Source organism: Hemiscyllium ocellatum, chromosome 2, assembly GCF_020745735.1.
Source record: "Hemiscyllium ocellatum isolate sHemOce1 chromosome 2, sHemOce1.pat.X.cur, whole genome shotgun sequence".
Classification (NCBI taxonomy): Eukaryota; Metazoa; Chordata; class Chondrichthyes; order Orectolobiformes; family Hemiscylliidae; genus Hemiscyllium; species Hemiscyllium ocellatum.
In genome coordinates this window covers 5,850,347-5,869,284 of record NC_083402.1, presented here as the reverse complement: position 1 = coordinate 5,869,284, position 18,938 = coordinate 5,850,347, and the positions used below count along the sequence as shown (strand labels likewise).

Sequence of the window (18,938 nt, the reverse complement as noted above, 5' to 3'; positions counted from 1 at the left end):
TCCTCCCTGCCTGACAGGCACATACTTACCAAGGACGTGCAGTAAGCGTTCCTTGAACAAGCTCCACATTACAATTGTGATCTTCCCCATCCTATGTATCCTAAATCTTGCCTAATCACATCGTAATTGCCTTTCTCCCAGCTATAACTCTTGCCCTGCAGTTTATACCTATACCTTTCCATCACTAAAGTAAACAAAACTGAATTGTGGTCATGATCACCAAAGTGCTCACCTACCTCCAAATCTAACACCTGGCCAGGTTCATTACCCAGTACCAAATCCAATGTGACCTCGCTTCTTATTGGCCTGTCTGTGTACTGTGTCAGGAAACCCTTCCGAACACATTGGACAAAAACTGACCCATCTAAAGTACTCGAACTATAGTGTTTCCATTCAATATTTGGAAAGTTAAAGACGCCATATCAAGTACCCTGTCACTCTCATTCCTATCAAGAATCATCGTTGCTATCCTATCCTCTACATCTCTGAAACTATTCAGAGGCCTACAGAAAACTCCCAACAGGGTGACCTCTCCTTCCCTGTTTCTAACCTCAGCCCATACTACTTCAGTAGATAAGTCTTCATCGAACATCCTTTCTGCCACCGTAATACTGACATTGCCACAGCTCTCCCCTTTTCAACCACCTTCCATGTTCTTACTGAAACATCTAAACCCTGGAACTTACAACAACCATCCCTGTCCCTACTCTATCCATGTCTCTGAAACGGGCACAACATCCCAGTCCCAGGTACTAACCCATGCTGCGAGTTCACCCACCTTATTCTGGATGCTCTTGGCATTGAAGCAGACACACTTCAAACCACTTTCCTGCCTGCTGGTACATTCTTGCAACCTTGAAACCTTATTTATGACCTCACTACTCCTGGACACTGGATCTAGAATTCAGATTCCCATCCCCCTGCTGAATTAGTTTAAATCCTCCTGAAGAGCATTATCAAATTTTTCCCCAGGGTATTGATACCTCTCTGGTTCAGGTGTAGACCATCCTATTTGTGGAGGTCCCACTTACCCCAGAATGAGCCCCAATCATCCAGGTACCCAGAATCCTCCCTCCTGCACCATTCCTGTAGCTGTGTGTTCAACTCCTCTCTTTCAGTGTTCCTCACCTCGCTAACATGTGACACGGGTAACAAACCAGAGACAATAGCTTTTTGTTCTAGCTCAAAACTTCCACTCAAGCTCCCTAAGTTTGTACCTTACATCCCCACTCCTTTTCCTACTAATGTTGTTAGTGCCTATGGGGACCAGGACTTGGGGCTGCTAACCCCCCACATAAAGATCACAAAAAAACAATCAGAGATAACATGGACCCTGGCACCTGGGAGGTAACACACCTGTTTGAGTCCCTCTCTTGGCCACAGAACCTATGGAATCCCCCAGTGACTAATGCTCTGCTCTCTACTCCACTTCCCTTCGGAGTAACAGGGTCAGATTCTGTACCAGAGAACTGCACCCCATGGCTTATCCCGAGTAAGTCGACCCCCCCAACAGTACCCAAAACGGTATACTGGTTATTGAGTGGAACAGCCATAGGGGATTCCTGCACTGTCTGCTGGTTCCTTTTCCATTCCCTGACTCTAACCCATCTACCCTTTTCCTGTAGCTGAGGTATGACTACTTCCCTGCAACTCCTCTTAATTACCCCCTCAGCCTCCCAAATGATCAGAAGTTCATCCAGCTCCAGTTCCTTAACGCAGTTTCCAAGGAGCTGGAGTTGGGTGGACTTCATACAGAGGAAGTCAGTGGGGACACTAGTGGTAACCCTTACCTCCCACATTCGATAGGAGTATTCAAACCCCCTAACATCCATTCCCACTATTCTAAATTCTCAAAGAGACTACTAAAAAATAAACTAGTAACCTAACTAATCTGCAGCACAGAAACTTCTTTGTTTCTTCAGAGGAGGAGGATGTGGGGGAGACACTGCTAAAGTAGTGCTTCAAGTAAAGCAACCGCCCAAATATATTGCCTCACTTGCTCAGCCGTCCTGTGTCCTCTCCTGCTCAGTGTGGACTATATTACCATAGTGCGGTAGTGCCCCTCACAGTAATCTATCACTATTTTACTACATTGAAAGGATGATTCTTGCAGTGCTCTGTCACTTAATTACTAGGTTGATATGTGTCTCACTCAGTAATATTCACTCTATTACTAGGTTGGTGTAGAACTGGACTGATCTACTACATGACTAGTGGATAACTGTAAGAGTCTGTTTTGGGTCCACTGCTGTTCATCATTTTTAAAAGTGGCCTGGATGAGGGTGTAGAAAGATGGATTAGTAAATTTGCGGGCGACACTAAAGGTGGTACTGTTGTGGAGAGTGACTAAGTTGCAAATTACAGAGGGACATAGATAAGCTGGGGAGCTGGGCTGAGAGGTGGCAAATGGAGTTTAATGCAGAAAAGTATGAGATGATTCATGTTGGAAGGAGTAACAGAAATGCAGAGTACCGAGCGAATGGTAAGATTATAGGTAGTGCAGACGATCAGAGAGATCTCGGTATCCATCTACATAGATCCCTCAAAGTTGCCACCCAGGTTGAGAGGGCTGTTAAGAATGCATACGGTGTGTTAGCTTTTATTAGTAGAGCGATCAAGTTTCGGAACTTTGAGGTCATACTGCAGCTGTACAAGACTTTGGTGCAGCCGCACTTGGAGTATTGCATGCAGTTCTGGTCACCACATTATAGGAAGAATGTGGAAGCTTTGGAAAGGGTTGAGGGGATTTACTCGGATGCTGCCTGGTATGGATGGAAAGTCTTACGAGGAAAGATTGAGGGACTTGAAGCTGTTTTTGTTAGAGAGAAGGACGAGAAGTGACTTAATTGAGACATAAGATAATGAGAGGAGTTGATCGGGTGGACAATGAGAGCCTTTTTCCTAAGATGGTGACGGCTAGCACAAGGGGGCATAGCTTCAAATTGAGGGATGATAGATACAGGACAGATGTCAGAGTTAGATTCTTTACTGAGTACGAGGAGCATGGAACATACTGCCTACAACAGTTGTAGACTTGCCAACTTTACGGGCATTTAGATGGTCATTGGATAAACATTCGGACAGAATGGAATAGTGTAGGATAGATGGGCTTTAGATCGGTTTCACAGGGCGGTGCAACATAGAGGGCAGATGTGCCTGTACTGTGTTGTAATGTTCTATGTGACTCCAGATCAAGTTCGCACCTTGAAATTACCATCCATTTGTGTGAGATTCCTTAATCTTTGATTTGAAAGTATTTCTCACATTATTGGCAATCTGCCTTCATCAATTATTGCACACGGGTTTCTCTTCACCCACCTCAATCTTTTATTCCTACTCTATTCAGATTGTACCAGGGAATGACTGCTATTTAAATATCAATCAGACAGATTTAGGGCGGCATGGTGGTTCAGTGGCTAGCACTACTGCCTCACAGCACCAGGGACCTGGGTTTGATTCCCGCCTTGGGCGGCTGTCTGTATGGAGTTTGCACGTTCACCCAGTGTCTGTGTGGGCTTCTTCGGGGTGCTCTGGTTTCCTCCCACATTCTGGAAGATGTGTAGGTCAGGTGAGTTGGCCATACAGAGTTGGTGCATTAGAACAGAGAACATAACAGCGCAGTACAGGCCCTTCGGTCCGCGATGTTGCACCAACCTGTCATACTAATCTGAAGCCCATCCTACCTACACTATTCCATATAAGTCCATATGCCTGTCCAATGACGACTTAAATGCACTTAACCTTGGTGAATCTACTACCATTGCAGGCAAAGCATTCCATACTCTTACTACTCTACTACTCTGAGTAAAGACCATACCTTTACTACTCTCTGAGTAAAGAGGGTTAATGTAGGGAAATGAGTCTCAGTGGGTTTCTCTTTGGAGGGTCAGTGTGCATTTCTTGGGCCAAAGGGCCTGTTTCCACACTATAGGGAATCTAATAACGCTAGCTAATAATGATTTAGACCTGACTCTTTTTTTTCTTCATGGCATATGGGTATTGCTGGCCAGGCCATCCTTCATGTCCCAGAAGCGAGTTCAGAGTTAACCACATTGGTGTGGCTCTGTAGTCATGTGTTAGCCAGATCTGCTAAGGATGGCAGATTTCCGACTTAAAGAAAATTAGTGAACAATGTAGGTTCAATCAACATCTGTCATCAATATGGCTTTCTAATCCAAATTTTTATTAAATTCAAATTTCATCTATGGTAAGATCCAAATCCATGGCTCCAGAGCATTAACCTGTGGTTCTGAATTACTAACAAAAACAGAGTGTTAAGAAAAGTTCAACAGGTCTGGCAGCATCTGTAGAGAGAAATCAGAATTAATGTTTCAGGTTCAGTAACCCTTCCTCAGAACCTCAGTTCTGAATTACTAGCCCAGTGACATTGTCGTCATACCACAGGTACATGTAAATCAGTCCTAAAATGGCATGACAGAAATGCAGTCTCTGTCCTTCCCCAAATCTGGCCTGAAATTAACAGGAAACGTTCTAACAAAAGGCTCAGAAAGCAGTAACAAACATAAAACAAAATTAAGAAGCAGAGGCTGCGTGTGCATCAATCAAAATGAGTTTATTTTAAGGAACTATTCTGCTACGATTTTTATCCTAATTCTTTCATAGGATAGGGGCATCGTTTGACAGACCAGAATTTGTTGCCAACCCCAAAAGCCTTTAAATTAATTGGCTCTCTAGCTATTTTCAAGGAGAGTTTACAGTCAACATTGCTATGGGTCTGGAGCCATCCAGACCGGGTAAAGATCACAGATTTCATTCCCTGAAAGATACTGATAAACCATGATAGTATTGTTGGCAGGAGGAGCGTTTGCTTTTTAATCCTAACTATCCTTGAGAAGCTGGTAACAAGCAACTTCTTGACACATTGTAGACTGCCTGGTTTCAGGACACCCACTGTGCTGTTACAGGAGGGTAGTCCCAAGATTTTGAATCAGTGACAGTGCAGGAATGTTGATGTCGTTCCAAGTCACAATGCTGTGAGACTTGGAGAACTTGCAAGTGGTGGTGTTTGCATATGCCTGCTTCTTTTATTGCTGAAGATTACAGGTTTGGACGGAGCTTTTGAGGAGCTTGGCGATTTGCAACTGTGCATCTCATTATACAATCCCACTGTGTACTAGTGAACAGATTGAGTGTTAAAGTGATGGATAGAATGTGATTAAAATGAGCTGCTTGGTATTGAGCTTCATGTATTGTTGAAGCTACTCTCATCCAGCCAAGTCGAGAGTTTGCCATGATGCTCCTTGTGTCTTGAAAATTTTAAGGAGACAAGAGTTTAATTATTCACCACAGAATTCTCAGCCTCTGATCTACTCTTAGAACCTCAGCATTTCTAAGTTTGGTCCAATTCAATTTCTCTGCAATGATAATCCTCAGAAATGTTGATATTATGGGATTCAGTGATGGATATGCCTTTGAATTTCAAGAAATAATGGTCATATTCCCTCTTATTGAAGATGACCACTGCACAGATATTATGTGCCATTTATCAGTTAAAACATTATCATCAGGATCTTGTTGCATGTAAAATATAGGAAATAAGAGTAGGACATCCAACCCTTCAAGGCTGCTCCGTCATTCGATATTTATTTCAGTACCCTGCTCCTGCTTTCTCCTCTATACCTTTGATTGTTTTAGCCCCAAGAACTAGGTCTAACTCCTTCTTAAAAACATTCAATGTTTTGCACTCAATCCTGTGGCAAGAATTCCAAAGCTCATCATTCCCTGGGTGATGTTTCTCCTCATCTCATTTATAAATGGCTTACCCTGTATCTTTAAACTGTGACCCATGGTTCTAGATTGCCTGGCCACTGACATCTTTTTATACATTTACCTAGTCTAGTCTATTAGAATTTCATAGCTTTCTATGAAATTGTCCTTCATTCTTCTAACCTCCAGTAAATATTTAGGTTCACTTCAGATATCAGTCCTGCCATCCCAGGAATCAGTGTACATTTCCTCCATAGATAGCGAGGACATCTTTCTTCAGATAGGAGACCAAACTATGCATGATACTCAAGGCCTTGTATATTTGCAGCAAGACATTCCTGCTCTTCCTGTACACAAATCCTCTGTGCGAGGATTGAGAAGATTTGTAGCTCAGGTTGAGGTTCTGGATGTTGGTTTGCTCGCTGAGTAAGAAGATTTGTTTTCAGATGTTTCGTCACCATACTAGGTAACATCATCAGTGAGCCTCCGAATGAAGCATTGGTGGTATAGCCCGCTTTCTATGTTTGAGTTTCCTTGGATTTGTGATGTCATTTTCTATTGTGATGTTATTTCCTGTTCTTTTTCTCAGGGGTGGTAAATGGGATCCAAGTCAATGTGCTTATTGATAGAGTTCTGGTTGGAATGCCATGCTGCTAGGAATTCTCATGCATATCTCTGTTTAGCTTGTCTTAGGCTGGATGTGCTGTCCCAAAGTGGTGTCCTTCCTCATTCTTATGTAAGGATACTAGTGAGAGTGGGTCACATCTTTTTGTGGCTAGTTGATGTTCATGTATCCTGGTGGCTAGTTTTCTGCCTGTAACAAACACTACATTGGACAACCAGGCAGAAAACTAGCCACCAGGATACATGAACATTAATAAGCAGAAAACGACGTGATCCTCTCTCACTAGTATCCTTACATACAGATGAAGGAGGAGACCACTTTGACTGGGACAACACATCCACCCTAAGACAAGCCGAACACAGATACGCATGAGTAGTCCTAGAAGCATGGCATTCCAACCGGAATTCTACCAACAAATACATTGACTTGGATCCCATTTACCACTCCGAAAAAAACAGGAAATGCCATCACCACAAGAAATGACATCACCAACCCAAACATATAAATAGAAAAGCGGGCTACATCACCAGTGCTTCATTCTGTGTACAGTTTTGGTCCCCTTACTTGAAGGAGGGACGTAGTCATATTGGAGGCAGTTCAGAAGAGATTCACTAGATTGATTCCAGAGATGAGGGGTCTGTCTTATGAACAGAGTTGAACAATTTAGACCTGGAGTTTAGAAGAATGGGAAGAGATCTAATTGAGGTAAATAAAATGCTAAAGAGGATTGATCAAGCAGAAAGAGAGGGTGTTTCCTCATGTGGGACGATCTCGAACAAGGGTCAGTGTTAGGATAAAGGATGGGAGATTTACAAGAGATGAGGAGAAATTACTTCTCTCAAAGGGTTGTGAATCAGTGGAATTCCCTAATCCAGACAATGCTTCAGCATCTACCATTGACGAAATTTGAGGAGGAGATATTCAGGTTTTTCGTTAAGTAACGGGTTGAAGGGTTACAGAGAAAGAGCAGAAAAGTGAAGTGAAGCCAACATGAGATCAGCTATAATTGTACTGAATGGTAGGAGCAAGCTTATGGGGCAGAATTGCCCACTCCCGCACCTAATTTTTATATTCTGATCTTATCATGATGTAAAGATAACTGAAGTTGAAACTGGTTGGGGCTAGGAACTATCCTTTGAACTCTTCCTGGACTGATGCCCTGGGGGAGAGCTAACTGGTTTCTTATGCTCAGTATGACTCCAACAGTAGATGAGCTTTTCCTACGGTAGTGGCAAACTTCAATATGCATCATCAAATGTGGCGCAGTCATAGGGGAGGCTATGGCCTAGTGGTATTATCACTGGATTGTTAATCTAGAGACCCAGGTAATGTTGCAGGGAGCCGGGTTCGAATCCCACTACAGCAGATGGTGGAATTTGAATTCAATAAGTATCTGAAATTAAGGATCTAATGAATTCTATAAATCCATTGCCAACTGTCAGAAAAACCCACCTGGTTCACTAACTTCCTTTAGGGAAGGAAGTCTGCCATCCTTACCTAACCTAGCCTACCCTACATGTGACTCCAGACCCACAACAAGGTGGTTGACTCAAATTCCCTCTGGGCAATTAGGGATGGGCAATAAATGCTGCCTAGCCAGCGAGCCCCAATCCTGTTACAGAATAAAGAAAAAAAATTAGGCTGGAGATTTCTAAAGGACATAGATGGTAGATGGTAAAGAAACCAACCATAGGGGGAAAAAAAAATACTTGGCCTCGTCCTCACCAATCTCCCTGTCACGAATACATTTATCCATGACAGTATTAGTAGGACTGACCATCTCGAGACAAAGTACCAACTTCACATTGAAGATACCCTTCAGTGTGTTGTATAACATTATGGCAGTGCAAACAGATCTCAACTCAGATTGAGCTTCTTGAGGTGCTGAGAGCTGTCAGCAGAAACGTATTCAGCCACAAATGGTAAGCCTATGGGATATGTCCACTCTACTGTTACATTCCAACCAGGGGAGTCTTTCAATGAAGAATGCAAGATGGCATGCCAGAAAAGTATCAGGCACAACTAAAAATTAGGCATCAGCCTGAAGTTAATACGCAGGTCTGCTTGGGCCCAAACACAAGCAGCATGCAAGAGTCCAAACTAAGCAATCCCACAAAGAAAAACTATCGGATCTCATCTTCTCAGTCCTGCCATATCCAGTCACAAATGGTGGTTGGCAATTAAATAACAGGAGACTCCCAACTTCAATGATGGGAGAGCCCAGTAGGTCAGGTCAAAAGGTAAGGCTGGAGCATTTGCAGCTACAAGTGCCAAGTAGATAATTCATCAATTGCAAATGCCAGTCCACAGTCAATTCTATCCTGTCCACAGATATTAAAAAAACATTTGAAGGCTCTGAATACTGCAAAAGCTTTGGGCTCTGAAACACTCTGGCAGTAGCACTGAAAACACAGGCTGCAGGACTAGCCAAGTTATTCTTGTAAAGCGACAACAGTGCCATCTCCATAGCAACGTGGAAAATTACACAGGTATATCCTGTGCACCAACAATGGATAAATCCAACTGCCCCATGAGTTGACTCTCAACCATAAGCCAAGTGATGGATGGTGTTGTCAGCACTGGTATCAAGTAGCACTTATTCAGCAACAAACTACTCATTGATGCTCATTCTGCATTTCACCAGGACATCACAGCTTATGAACCGAATACAATCATCTTCTAAACATTGATGAAAGAGTTGAACTCCAGAGGGGAGTTAAGTATGATTGTCCTTGACATCAAGGTCACATTTGGTTAGATAGTAACATTAAAAAGACCTAAACAAACTGGAGTCCGTGGGAATCAGGGCAGAACTTCTCTGCTATTTAGAGTCCCATATCTAGTAAATAAAATGGTGTGATTGCAGGAGTTCAGTTATTTCAGTACCAAGACACCTCTAAAAATACTTCCCTTGAGGAAGTCCTGCAATCAACCTGTTCAGGAATGTTATGACGCACCTGTGGAGCAGGTGGGACTTGAAACTTGGCCTCCTGGCTGAGAGCTACAGACTTTACCACTGTGCCAAAAGACCTCGCAAGTTCCTTAGGGAACTATCCCATGCCCAATGATCTTCAGATGCTTCCTCAAAGACCTTCACTCCATCACAAATCAATGATGTTCAATGATAATTGCACAACATTCAGCACCATTTGCAATTCAGGGCACTGAAGTAGTGTATGTTCAAATGAAACAAGACCTGGATAATATTCAGACCTGGGCTAATAAGTGGCAAATAATACACATGCCACAGAAATGTCAGGCAATGCCCATCCTCATCTTGGTATTCAATAGTATCACCATTGCTAAATTCCACACCATCAAAGTCTGGCTACAAGAACCAATCAGGAACAGGAATTTAGCAGCAAGTAATTTACTTCCTGACCCCCACAAAGTCAATCCATAATCTACAAGGTGCAAGTGATATCAAGACAAAAGGTGATGGAATAATGGTTTGGGTGGTGCAGCTGCAATAATACTCAAGGTGGTCAATACCATCCAAGACAAAGCAGTCCGCTGGATGGCAGCCTGTCCATCACCTTCAATGTTCAAAGCTGTCCACCACTAATTCACAGTGGCAGCAATGTGCACTAGCTAGAAGAGGATCTGCAATAACTCACCAAGGTTGCTTTGATACCACATTCCAAACCCGCAACCTCTACCAGCTGGAAGGACAGGGGCAGATGATGCATAGAACCATCAACATCTGCAAATTTCAGAGTCACAAAGTTTTTACAGTCTGGAAGGAGACTGTTTGACTCATTGTGTCTGCACCGGTCATCTAGCACTATCTATTTTAATCATTTTATCCAGACCTTGGGCCTGGTCTTATATCCTATGGCATTTCAATTGCTCATCTAAATACAGTACTACTTAAATGTCGAGGTTCACACCTTTTCTACCGTTCTCGACAGTGAATCCCAGATACCCCATCACCTACTGGGTGAGACTTTATTTCCCCCCTTCAAATCCCTTCTAAAGCTCCTGCTTCTTAAAATAAGCCTTTCACTCCAATCCTGCTTTGAAACTGGATGTAAATTTACTCGCTGAGCTGGAAAATTTGTTTTCAGATGTTTCGTCACCATACAAGGTAACATCATACTAGGTAACATTGTCAGTGAGCCTCTGGTGAAGTACTAGTGGTATGGCCCACTTTTTCTTTGCGTTTAGGTTTTCAGCAACTGACATCACCAACCCAAGGAAACCTAAACACAAAATAAAGCAGGCCATACCACCAGTGCTTCACCAGAGGCTCACTGACTATGTTACCTAGTATGGTGACGAAAGATCTGAAAATAAACCTTCTAGCTCAGCGAGCAGAGTTGCATCCAGAACCTGAAACTATATAACCATTTTTTCAGCATCATGGGTGTCAAACTCCTAGAATCTCTTCCTCAATGCCATAAGGGTAATTTGGGAGGGTAATAAATGCTGGTCTTTTCAGCAAAATCCACATCCTTTGAAAGAAACATTTTAATGGTCGAGGACCATGCTGCAGTACCAGATGCAACTTGTGCAGGTTTCCCTAATGTTATCACTGTTGGTTGTACTGTGGGTATCTGGGGATTTGATGTTGCCTGGTGCTACACAAATTAATTTCCCCTAAATAATATATACAGCAAACATTGTTTTAACCAGTACCTTATGACCGGCACTTTCAAACTGGCAAAAATTATATACTTCAAATACTGGACGTTTATTATCACAATCTTGCGATGTCCGAGTAGTCAGTTGAAGACGTGAGTGAGAAGGCTCTCTGCGAAGTTTTATTTAAGACACTTTATTACTTAAATGACTTATGCTGTAAATGAAGTCTAACAGTGATGTGTACACCCGTTGCATTACACTTCTATCACTTAGTGTATGTTTTTACATTGACCTCTTGATCAGTTAGAATATTTGCTCAACCAGCACATGCCTGGTCCCATTGGTGCCGATTAATAAAAAGTTTGCTATACAATGATACAAATTAAACAGATGGAGGGAAAGTCCTGCCATGTTATTGTAAACACTAGCCAAGCAGCCTCTTTCAAGAATTGCTTACCATTCTGGCCAAGTGTGATAGAGGTTGGAAGATCAATAAACATTAAAATTAAGTTCATGTTTATAAACAATTTTGTAAGACAGCAGGGTATTGACAGTCCATTGTCGTATTAAATGTTCTGTCTTTCTCCAGCTGGTTTCATTTTGCCTTCAATGTCCCAGTGGTGCCATCAGCTCCCAGTAGGGAGGCTGGTTAGACCAAGTTGTGGTCAGATAGCTTAATAATTTAGTCTTTGGAGCTATTACCAATTAACTGAGTATACATGTTTGACAGTGCATTTGATCAATAGAAAAACAGCTTTCAACCTATAGTTTGAAAGCTTCCCTGCTATAGTCAGGGTGCAAGTGAAGAGAGACTGACGCAGTTTTGACCCAGCCAATGCATTTAGCAATTGGACAATCTGTTACATATTTTCAAAGAGGAATCAAACGACACATACTAACCTAGCTATTAAGTAATCCACACGCAGTCTCAACACCTTCTGAAGAATACTGGAGTCTCGGATGAGATAGCGAAGGGCACGGAGACCAGCTGCACGCACCTCTTTAGCTTCATTTAACAATGCTAATCGCAAACTGTGTAAGAGGACAGTATATTTAAAAAGAAAGAATAAACAGTACCTCCAAAACATCTCAAAGCACTTCATGGGCAGTTAATTACTTTGAATGTAATTACTGTTATTTTGAAGGCAAAAGGAGCCATGAATTAATGCACAGCAATAAGAAAATCCAGTTTCTGACCCTGCCGCAGCACAGAAACAGGTGTTCCCTTGTGACAGTGAAAACGTTAACTTAGCTTTCCTCATCCTTCAAGACCTGCCTGCAGTCTTTGATATAGTTGGCCACACCATCCTCTTCTCCCACTGCTGTCTAGTAGTGAGGCTGTAGAAGCGTAGTGCTCAATTTTCTGCTGTTGATAAATTATAATTGCTCACTTCCACCATGTTAACACTGTTCAACTTCATTCCTTTCTTAGTTTGTCGGACTCTAAAATTCTAACTCATGTCTTTGCAATATTTAGGCTCAACTGTTCCAAAACATGCATTGATCTAATCTCCAACATTCTATCCTCCACAAACACAAATTCCTTACTTACATCAAGTCTGTCCACACATCAGCCCTGTTTGCTGAGCTGCATTAATTCCTAGCAAAGCAATGCATTGACTTTCAAGTTCTCATCCATGTTTTCAAATTCCTCAATGATCTCCCAGCTTTTCAATGTTTCCACTAATCTAATTCTGGCCTCTTGGATATCTTCAATTTTAACAGTTTCAACATTGTTGGCCTCGTAATCAGATACTTTCACCCTAAACTTGAATTCCCTCCCTAATTCTTCTGAGAAGCCACCTCTCTTTATGCCTTTCAGACCTTCCTCAAAGTTTCGTCATTTTGATCAACCTTTTGGCTATTTGTCCTAATGTTAGCCGTACCTTTGTAATTTTGCCATATTGCATCCTTGTAAACCACCTCAGCATACAGCCATAGAGATGTAAAGCATGGAATCAGACCTTTTGATCCAACTTGTCCACACCGACCAAATACCCTAAATCGACCTAAACCCATTTGCCAGCTTTAGGTCCATATTTACTAAACCCTTCTTATTCACATACCCATCCAGATATTTCTTAAATGTTATAATTGTATTCACCTCACTTCCTCTAGCAGTTTATTCCATACACTCACCACCTTCAGGTCACTCTTAAGCCTTTCCCCTCTAGTTCAGGACTCCCCTATGCTGGGAAAAGGACTTGGCTATTCACCCTGTCCATACCCATGATTTTATAATTCTTTCTAATGTCACCTCTCCCTCACTCTAGGGGAGAAAAAGCCCTAGCCTATTCAGCCTTCCCTATGGCTTAAACCCTCCAATCCCAGCAACATCCATTTAAATCTTTTCTGAACCCTTTCAAGTTTCTCATTTTTCCTATAGTAGGAAAACCAGGCTTGAACACTGTATTCTAAAAGTAGGCTAACCAATGTCCTGTACAACTGTGACATGACGTCAGAACTCCTGTACTTCATGCACTGACTTCTGAATGTATCAAACATCATCTTCACCACCCTGTCTATCTACAACTTTTACTTTCAAGGTACAATGCACCTGCAACCATAGGTCTCTCTGTTCAGCAACATTCCCAGGGCCCTACCATTACCTGTATAAGTTCTTTCCTGAATTGCCTTCACAAAACACACACTTCACATTTACCAAAAATGTTTTGTTTAAAAAAAAAAGTAATTGTTGATAATGTTTTGGCCGTATTGACTGAGACATAAATATTGCCTACAATACCAATATCCTATGCATTCTTGAAAAAATAGATCTCAGTTCAACGTCTTATGCAAATGACAACACCTCAATCAATGCAGCACACAAAATTAGATTATGTTTTATAAATAAAACCTGGAGGTGGGCTTAAATGTAGTGATTACCAGTGGGTATAGTTCAGAAGACAAACATTCTCAAAGTTGAATGATCCACATTCCTCAACAGAGGAAATTTTGAATCTGGACAATGCCAACAAACTCACCACACAAAAATAGGAAATACTAGATCTTTACTGAACTTACCATATTATAATTTCTTCATAAGTAAATCCTAGTTTTTCTTCACAGTGGCCAACATTACAAAGTAACTGTGGAGGAAGAGAGATAGACCATATCAAACAACTTTGAACAAACTATCTAAACAATGTAACTAACGTTGTGTCTGTTGCCTGATACAGAACATTGTTAGAGGGCCAAACAGATGAATGTTGCAACATGGCATAATGAGACAAATTTACACTGCAACTTCCCACACAACGAGCTCCTGATTTCAATCATGCCACACTGGGTGATTGCCAAGTGAAGACCAATGCACTACGTGGAGAGAAAATAAAAGCTGAACAGTCTGACAGAATATTACAAGTTTCACTTGATTGAATCATATACATCTTAGCAGCAGAGACCAGAACGAACAGCCCTCCCCAAGCTAGTGGATGACACCTTTGTCATCATGAAATGGAACAAATTAGAGGAAACCTACAATATCATCAACATCCTCCAAAGAGGAAGAGAACTACCACAGACTCCCCTTCCTAGATGCATCAGTGGAACATACAGTTAATGGAGAACTGCAGACTAGCGTCTACAGGAAAGCAACACACTCAGACCAGATACTCAACTACAGCAGCAATCATGCCAACACCCACAAACAGAGCTGCATCAGGACATTATTTAAGTAAGCCATAACACACTGCAGCACCCATGAACCATAAGCAGAAGAAAAATACACAGCATATTCAAGAATGGGTACCCAATAAATACAGTCCGCTGATTCTTAAACAACAAACCCAAACAAGATGATAACACATCCAGAGACTCTAGCCACATTACCATACAAAGACATGTAACTACCTGACCAATTCGACCGCTTGGTATCATGGGAGCCCACAAACCTACCAACATACTGAAACAGCTACTGATGAACCTAAAAAGGGCCCTGTACCAACAACCAGCAAAACAAATGTAATTTACAAAATGCCCTGCAAGGACTGCAACAAGCAGTCTTGGGCAGCACGGTGGCACAGTGGTTAGCACTGCTGCCTCACAGGGCCAAAGACCCGGGTTCAATTCCTGCCTCAGGCAACTCTGTGTGGAGTTCGCACATTCTCCCCGTGTCTGCGTGGGTTTCCTCAGAATGCTCCGGTTTCCTCCCACAATCCAAAAAAAATGTGCAGGTTAGGTGAATTGGCCATGCTAAATTGCCCGTAGTGTTAGGTGAAGGTGTAAATGTAGGAGAATGGGTTTGGGTGGGTTACGTTTCGGCAGGTCGGTGTGGACTTGTTGGACCGAAGGACCTGTTTCTACCCTAAGTAATCTAAAAAAAAGCACTCCATCGGAAAGACAGGTAGAAAACTAACCAAGATACACAAGCACCAACCAGCCACCAAAAGACATGACCAGCTATCACTAGCATCCTTACATACAGACCAAGAAGAACACCATTTCGATTGGGACAACTCATCCATCCTAGGACAGGATAAACAGAGACACACGGGAATTCCGAGAGGCCTGGCATTTAAACCAAAACTCCATCAAAAAGCACATTGATTTGAACCCCATTTACCAACCTCTGAGAAAAAGAACCAGAAGCGATATCACCCACCTTAACAGACCAAGACACACAAATAGAAAGTGGGACAGAACACCAGCACTTCACTGAAGGCTCTCTGATGTTACCCAGCATGGTGATGAAATGTCCATGGACAAACCTACCAGCTCACCGAACAAACCTACAACCCAAATCGTATAAGTTTACACCAACAATTCCCTAACTTGTTTCTGTTATAGCTGTTGAGTCCAGCTGATGTTACTGATGACAAATCAGATGTCAGAATGAAACCTGACTTGATCAATAATTTCTTTCAGTTATTAAATAGGGCAGTTAGTGAAACAGACACGAGGTTTAAGATGCTCTTTAACAACATAACATAGGTTTATTACACAAAAGAAGAAAAGCAATAAAATCAAGCAAAACTGATATAGAAGACAGCTTAGCATGAGCATCTTATCCACTAACCATACAAGGATTCTCTCAATGTGACTGCAGTCAAGTTCTCTTTGCAGTGATGTACTTAGGTTACTGTTCCAGCATGACTTTGACCTTTTTAATAAAAAACCTTCACAGAACTGACAAAAGTACTTCTGCCTCTTTTTAAGATTCAACCTCCAAAAATAATAAGTAAATAGCTTTTCATCCCACAGCAATGTTGAAACATCTTATTATCTATTCTTGTCCTCATGTGCTTTAATTATGAGAGTTTTTCTTGAAATATACTAACTTGCTTCAAACAGACATAGCAAAATATTTCCTGTGACGATTTAGAGATGCCGGTGTTGGACTGGGGTGTACAAGGTATTGATCACCATTACACCATCTGGGCTGACATCAATTGTTAAAGTTCATTCAAGAATGTAACTTTTAAAAAGGTTGTGATTTACATATGAAAGAAGTGAAGCTAACATGGTCATTCTAACAGATGAGAGACTTAAACAATCGAGGTACTTCTCAATGTATAATTTCAGTTACATCACACTAAACTTTTGCATAAATTCTGTATCTTACAATTGTGTCCTCCACAACCACCTGATGAAGGAGCAGCGCTCCGAAAGCTAGTGCTTTCAATTCAACCTGCTGGACTATAACCTGGGGTTGTGGGATATTAAACTTAATTTCCTGTGAGCAACCCTTTATCTTAGATTATGCCCACAACTGGACAGGGTTGGGAGCACGGGAGAGGGCAGTGTTGGATGGGACGAGGGAGCTGGATGGAGCCAGTGTTGGATGGGGGTTGGAGGTCTGTGTTGGACGGGATTGGGGAGCAGGAAGAGTGGTGTTGGACAGGATTGGGGGAGCAGGAGGGGGCTGGTGTTGGATGGGGTTTTGGGGGGGGGGGGGGGGGCAGGAGGGAGGGCGGTGTTGGTTGGGCAGGAGGGGCCGGTGTTGTATGGGGTTTGGGAGACAGTGTTGGACAGGGTTGGGGGAGAAGGAGGGGCCAGTATTGGATGGGGTTTGGGGAGGTGGGCGGGACGGATTTTGGATGGGTTTGGGGGATGGGGTTTGAAAGAAATAGTGCCCACCCACCTCATTCGAATAATCGAGGTTCCCCTGCATTTAAAACTTTCTTTGGACAGCTTCCAGCCACCTTTCCTCAGACAACAGAACTAAAACTGTTCATGGTTACTGCTCATAGAACACAGCTTAGAAAGACCTCAATACAAACAACAAAACAAAGTTTCAGCTGGTTTCCCAACATTAACCATTGCAGAGACTCAAGACCAGAGAAATTATTCTCTATTTCAACTCATAAGTTTCTATTTAACTAACTCCTTTCTCATGAATTTCGGAGACAATTTTATGATTCTGTTCAGGGTACATGGGCATGAACCTTTCACATTTTTAGGGTTCTAGAAAGTGTTTTTGAAGTAACTGAATCCCTCAACAATATTTATGCTCCATTTGAAATGGGCGATTTGATTCTTCTAGTCCCAAGTCAAAACAAAACTTTGTTCTTTCTATCCTGCTAGCGATAAATTCACCAGTATGAGCTTTAAAATAGCCATTACAGACTTGACAGACTGAACAAGCTTTTTCCCTGTTGTACTATACAATGCACCTATGAAAAAGGACTATTCCCACTGCAAGTTAAATAACGAAGGAGATGCATCAGATTAAATTAGTTCCTTAGCCAATGAAGCAATGGGGAAGCAATTGGTTAGACACTGGTTTTACATAGTCACTGCCAGATGAAGTGGCAGATGCAGATACAGTTATAATATTTCAAAAACATTTGAACAAGTACATGAGTAGAAAGCGTTTGAGGGATATGGAACAAACACAAGCAAATGGGACTAGTTTAGTTTCGGAAGCCTGGTCAGCATAAATGAGTTGAACTGAAGGATCAGGTTTTTTTGCGATATGACTCTGACTCAGAGTAGACTTGATGGGCCAAAGGCCCTCTTCTGAGCTATATGACTCAATATCATTGCATAGTCAAAGGTACAAACCCATCCCTGGCTTAATTACAGAAAGTCATCTTCTCTTGCAATTGTAATAACATTTTACTAGTTTCAACTCTGTTTTTAGGAAATTGTTTTCAATCTATTTGCGTACAGTTGACGAAAAACTAAACACTGTAGATTCTAGAAATCAGAAAATAAAATCAAGTGCTGAAATATTCAGTAAATCTCAAGGAAAGTGTGGACTGAGATAGAATTAATATTACAATTCAAATATAACTTCTTTAGAACTGAAGGAAAGTATTGTAGAAATTCACAGATTGTATGTCAGAAGTGGATGAAAGGAGGAAAAACAAAGGTCGAGATTAACCACTGGACTAAATTTGTTCTCCAATCTGAATAATTTATCTCTGTTCCACTCACTTATTCCAGATACATGTTATCAATACAGGAATCCATTCAAGTTCTTTCAAGGGATATCTTTAAACTCCTGACTTTAAAGAGACTTTTCTTTAAAATATCATTCCAATATCATTATATCTGGTTATACACAAAATTGTTACTTTACTGTATCAGAAATAATCATAGTCAATACTGATCAACTTGAACTCTAATCCTTTCAGAATTTAATTTATTATCACTATTCATCAGCTCACATTTTGATCTGTTCACCTCCAACAAATTGCTTGCTATGTATTAGTTTCCACTTCTGGCAAAGGGTTCAAATCCCAAATAGTAACTCACCTTTTACCATTACAGAACCCAAATAATCAGCTATGTTTTTATATCTGTTTTTCATCAGCAGAAGCTCCATTTTTTCAAGTGACTTCCTGCTGCGCGTGACATAAGCACACTAGTGTGATTGCTCGGAATCTAAAGTAAAAACATAAAATGCTGGGAATGCTCGAGGGGCCAGGCAGCAACGTGGACGAAAATAATTAAATTTCAGGGTGAAACATAAACTCTGTCTCCCTCCATAGATGTTGCATAAATTGAGATTTCCAACATATTAAGAGTTCAATTATACTTATTGTTCATTATGAAT

The 18,938-nt window shown here is 41.6% G+C and overlaps 1 protein-coding gene across 1 annotated transcript in view; it reads right to left on the bottom strand.

The window, feature by feature from the left end:
• Window positions 1-18,938, bottom strand: part of rictora (RPTOR independent companion of MTOR, complex 2 a) — a 212,927-nt gene that overhangs the window by 126,691 nt on the left and 67,298 nt on the right. Inside the window, exons 4-5 of the mRNA XM_060834273.1 lie at window positions 13,961-14,025; window positions 11,837-11,968 (exon numbers count right to left, since the gene is read on the bottom strand). Of these exons, the coding sequence (XP_060690256.1) occupies window positions 11,837-11,968; window positions 13,961-14,025 (197 nt within the window). The remainder of the gene's footprint in view (window positions 1-11,836; window positions 11,969-13,960; window positions 14,026-18,938) is intronic.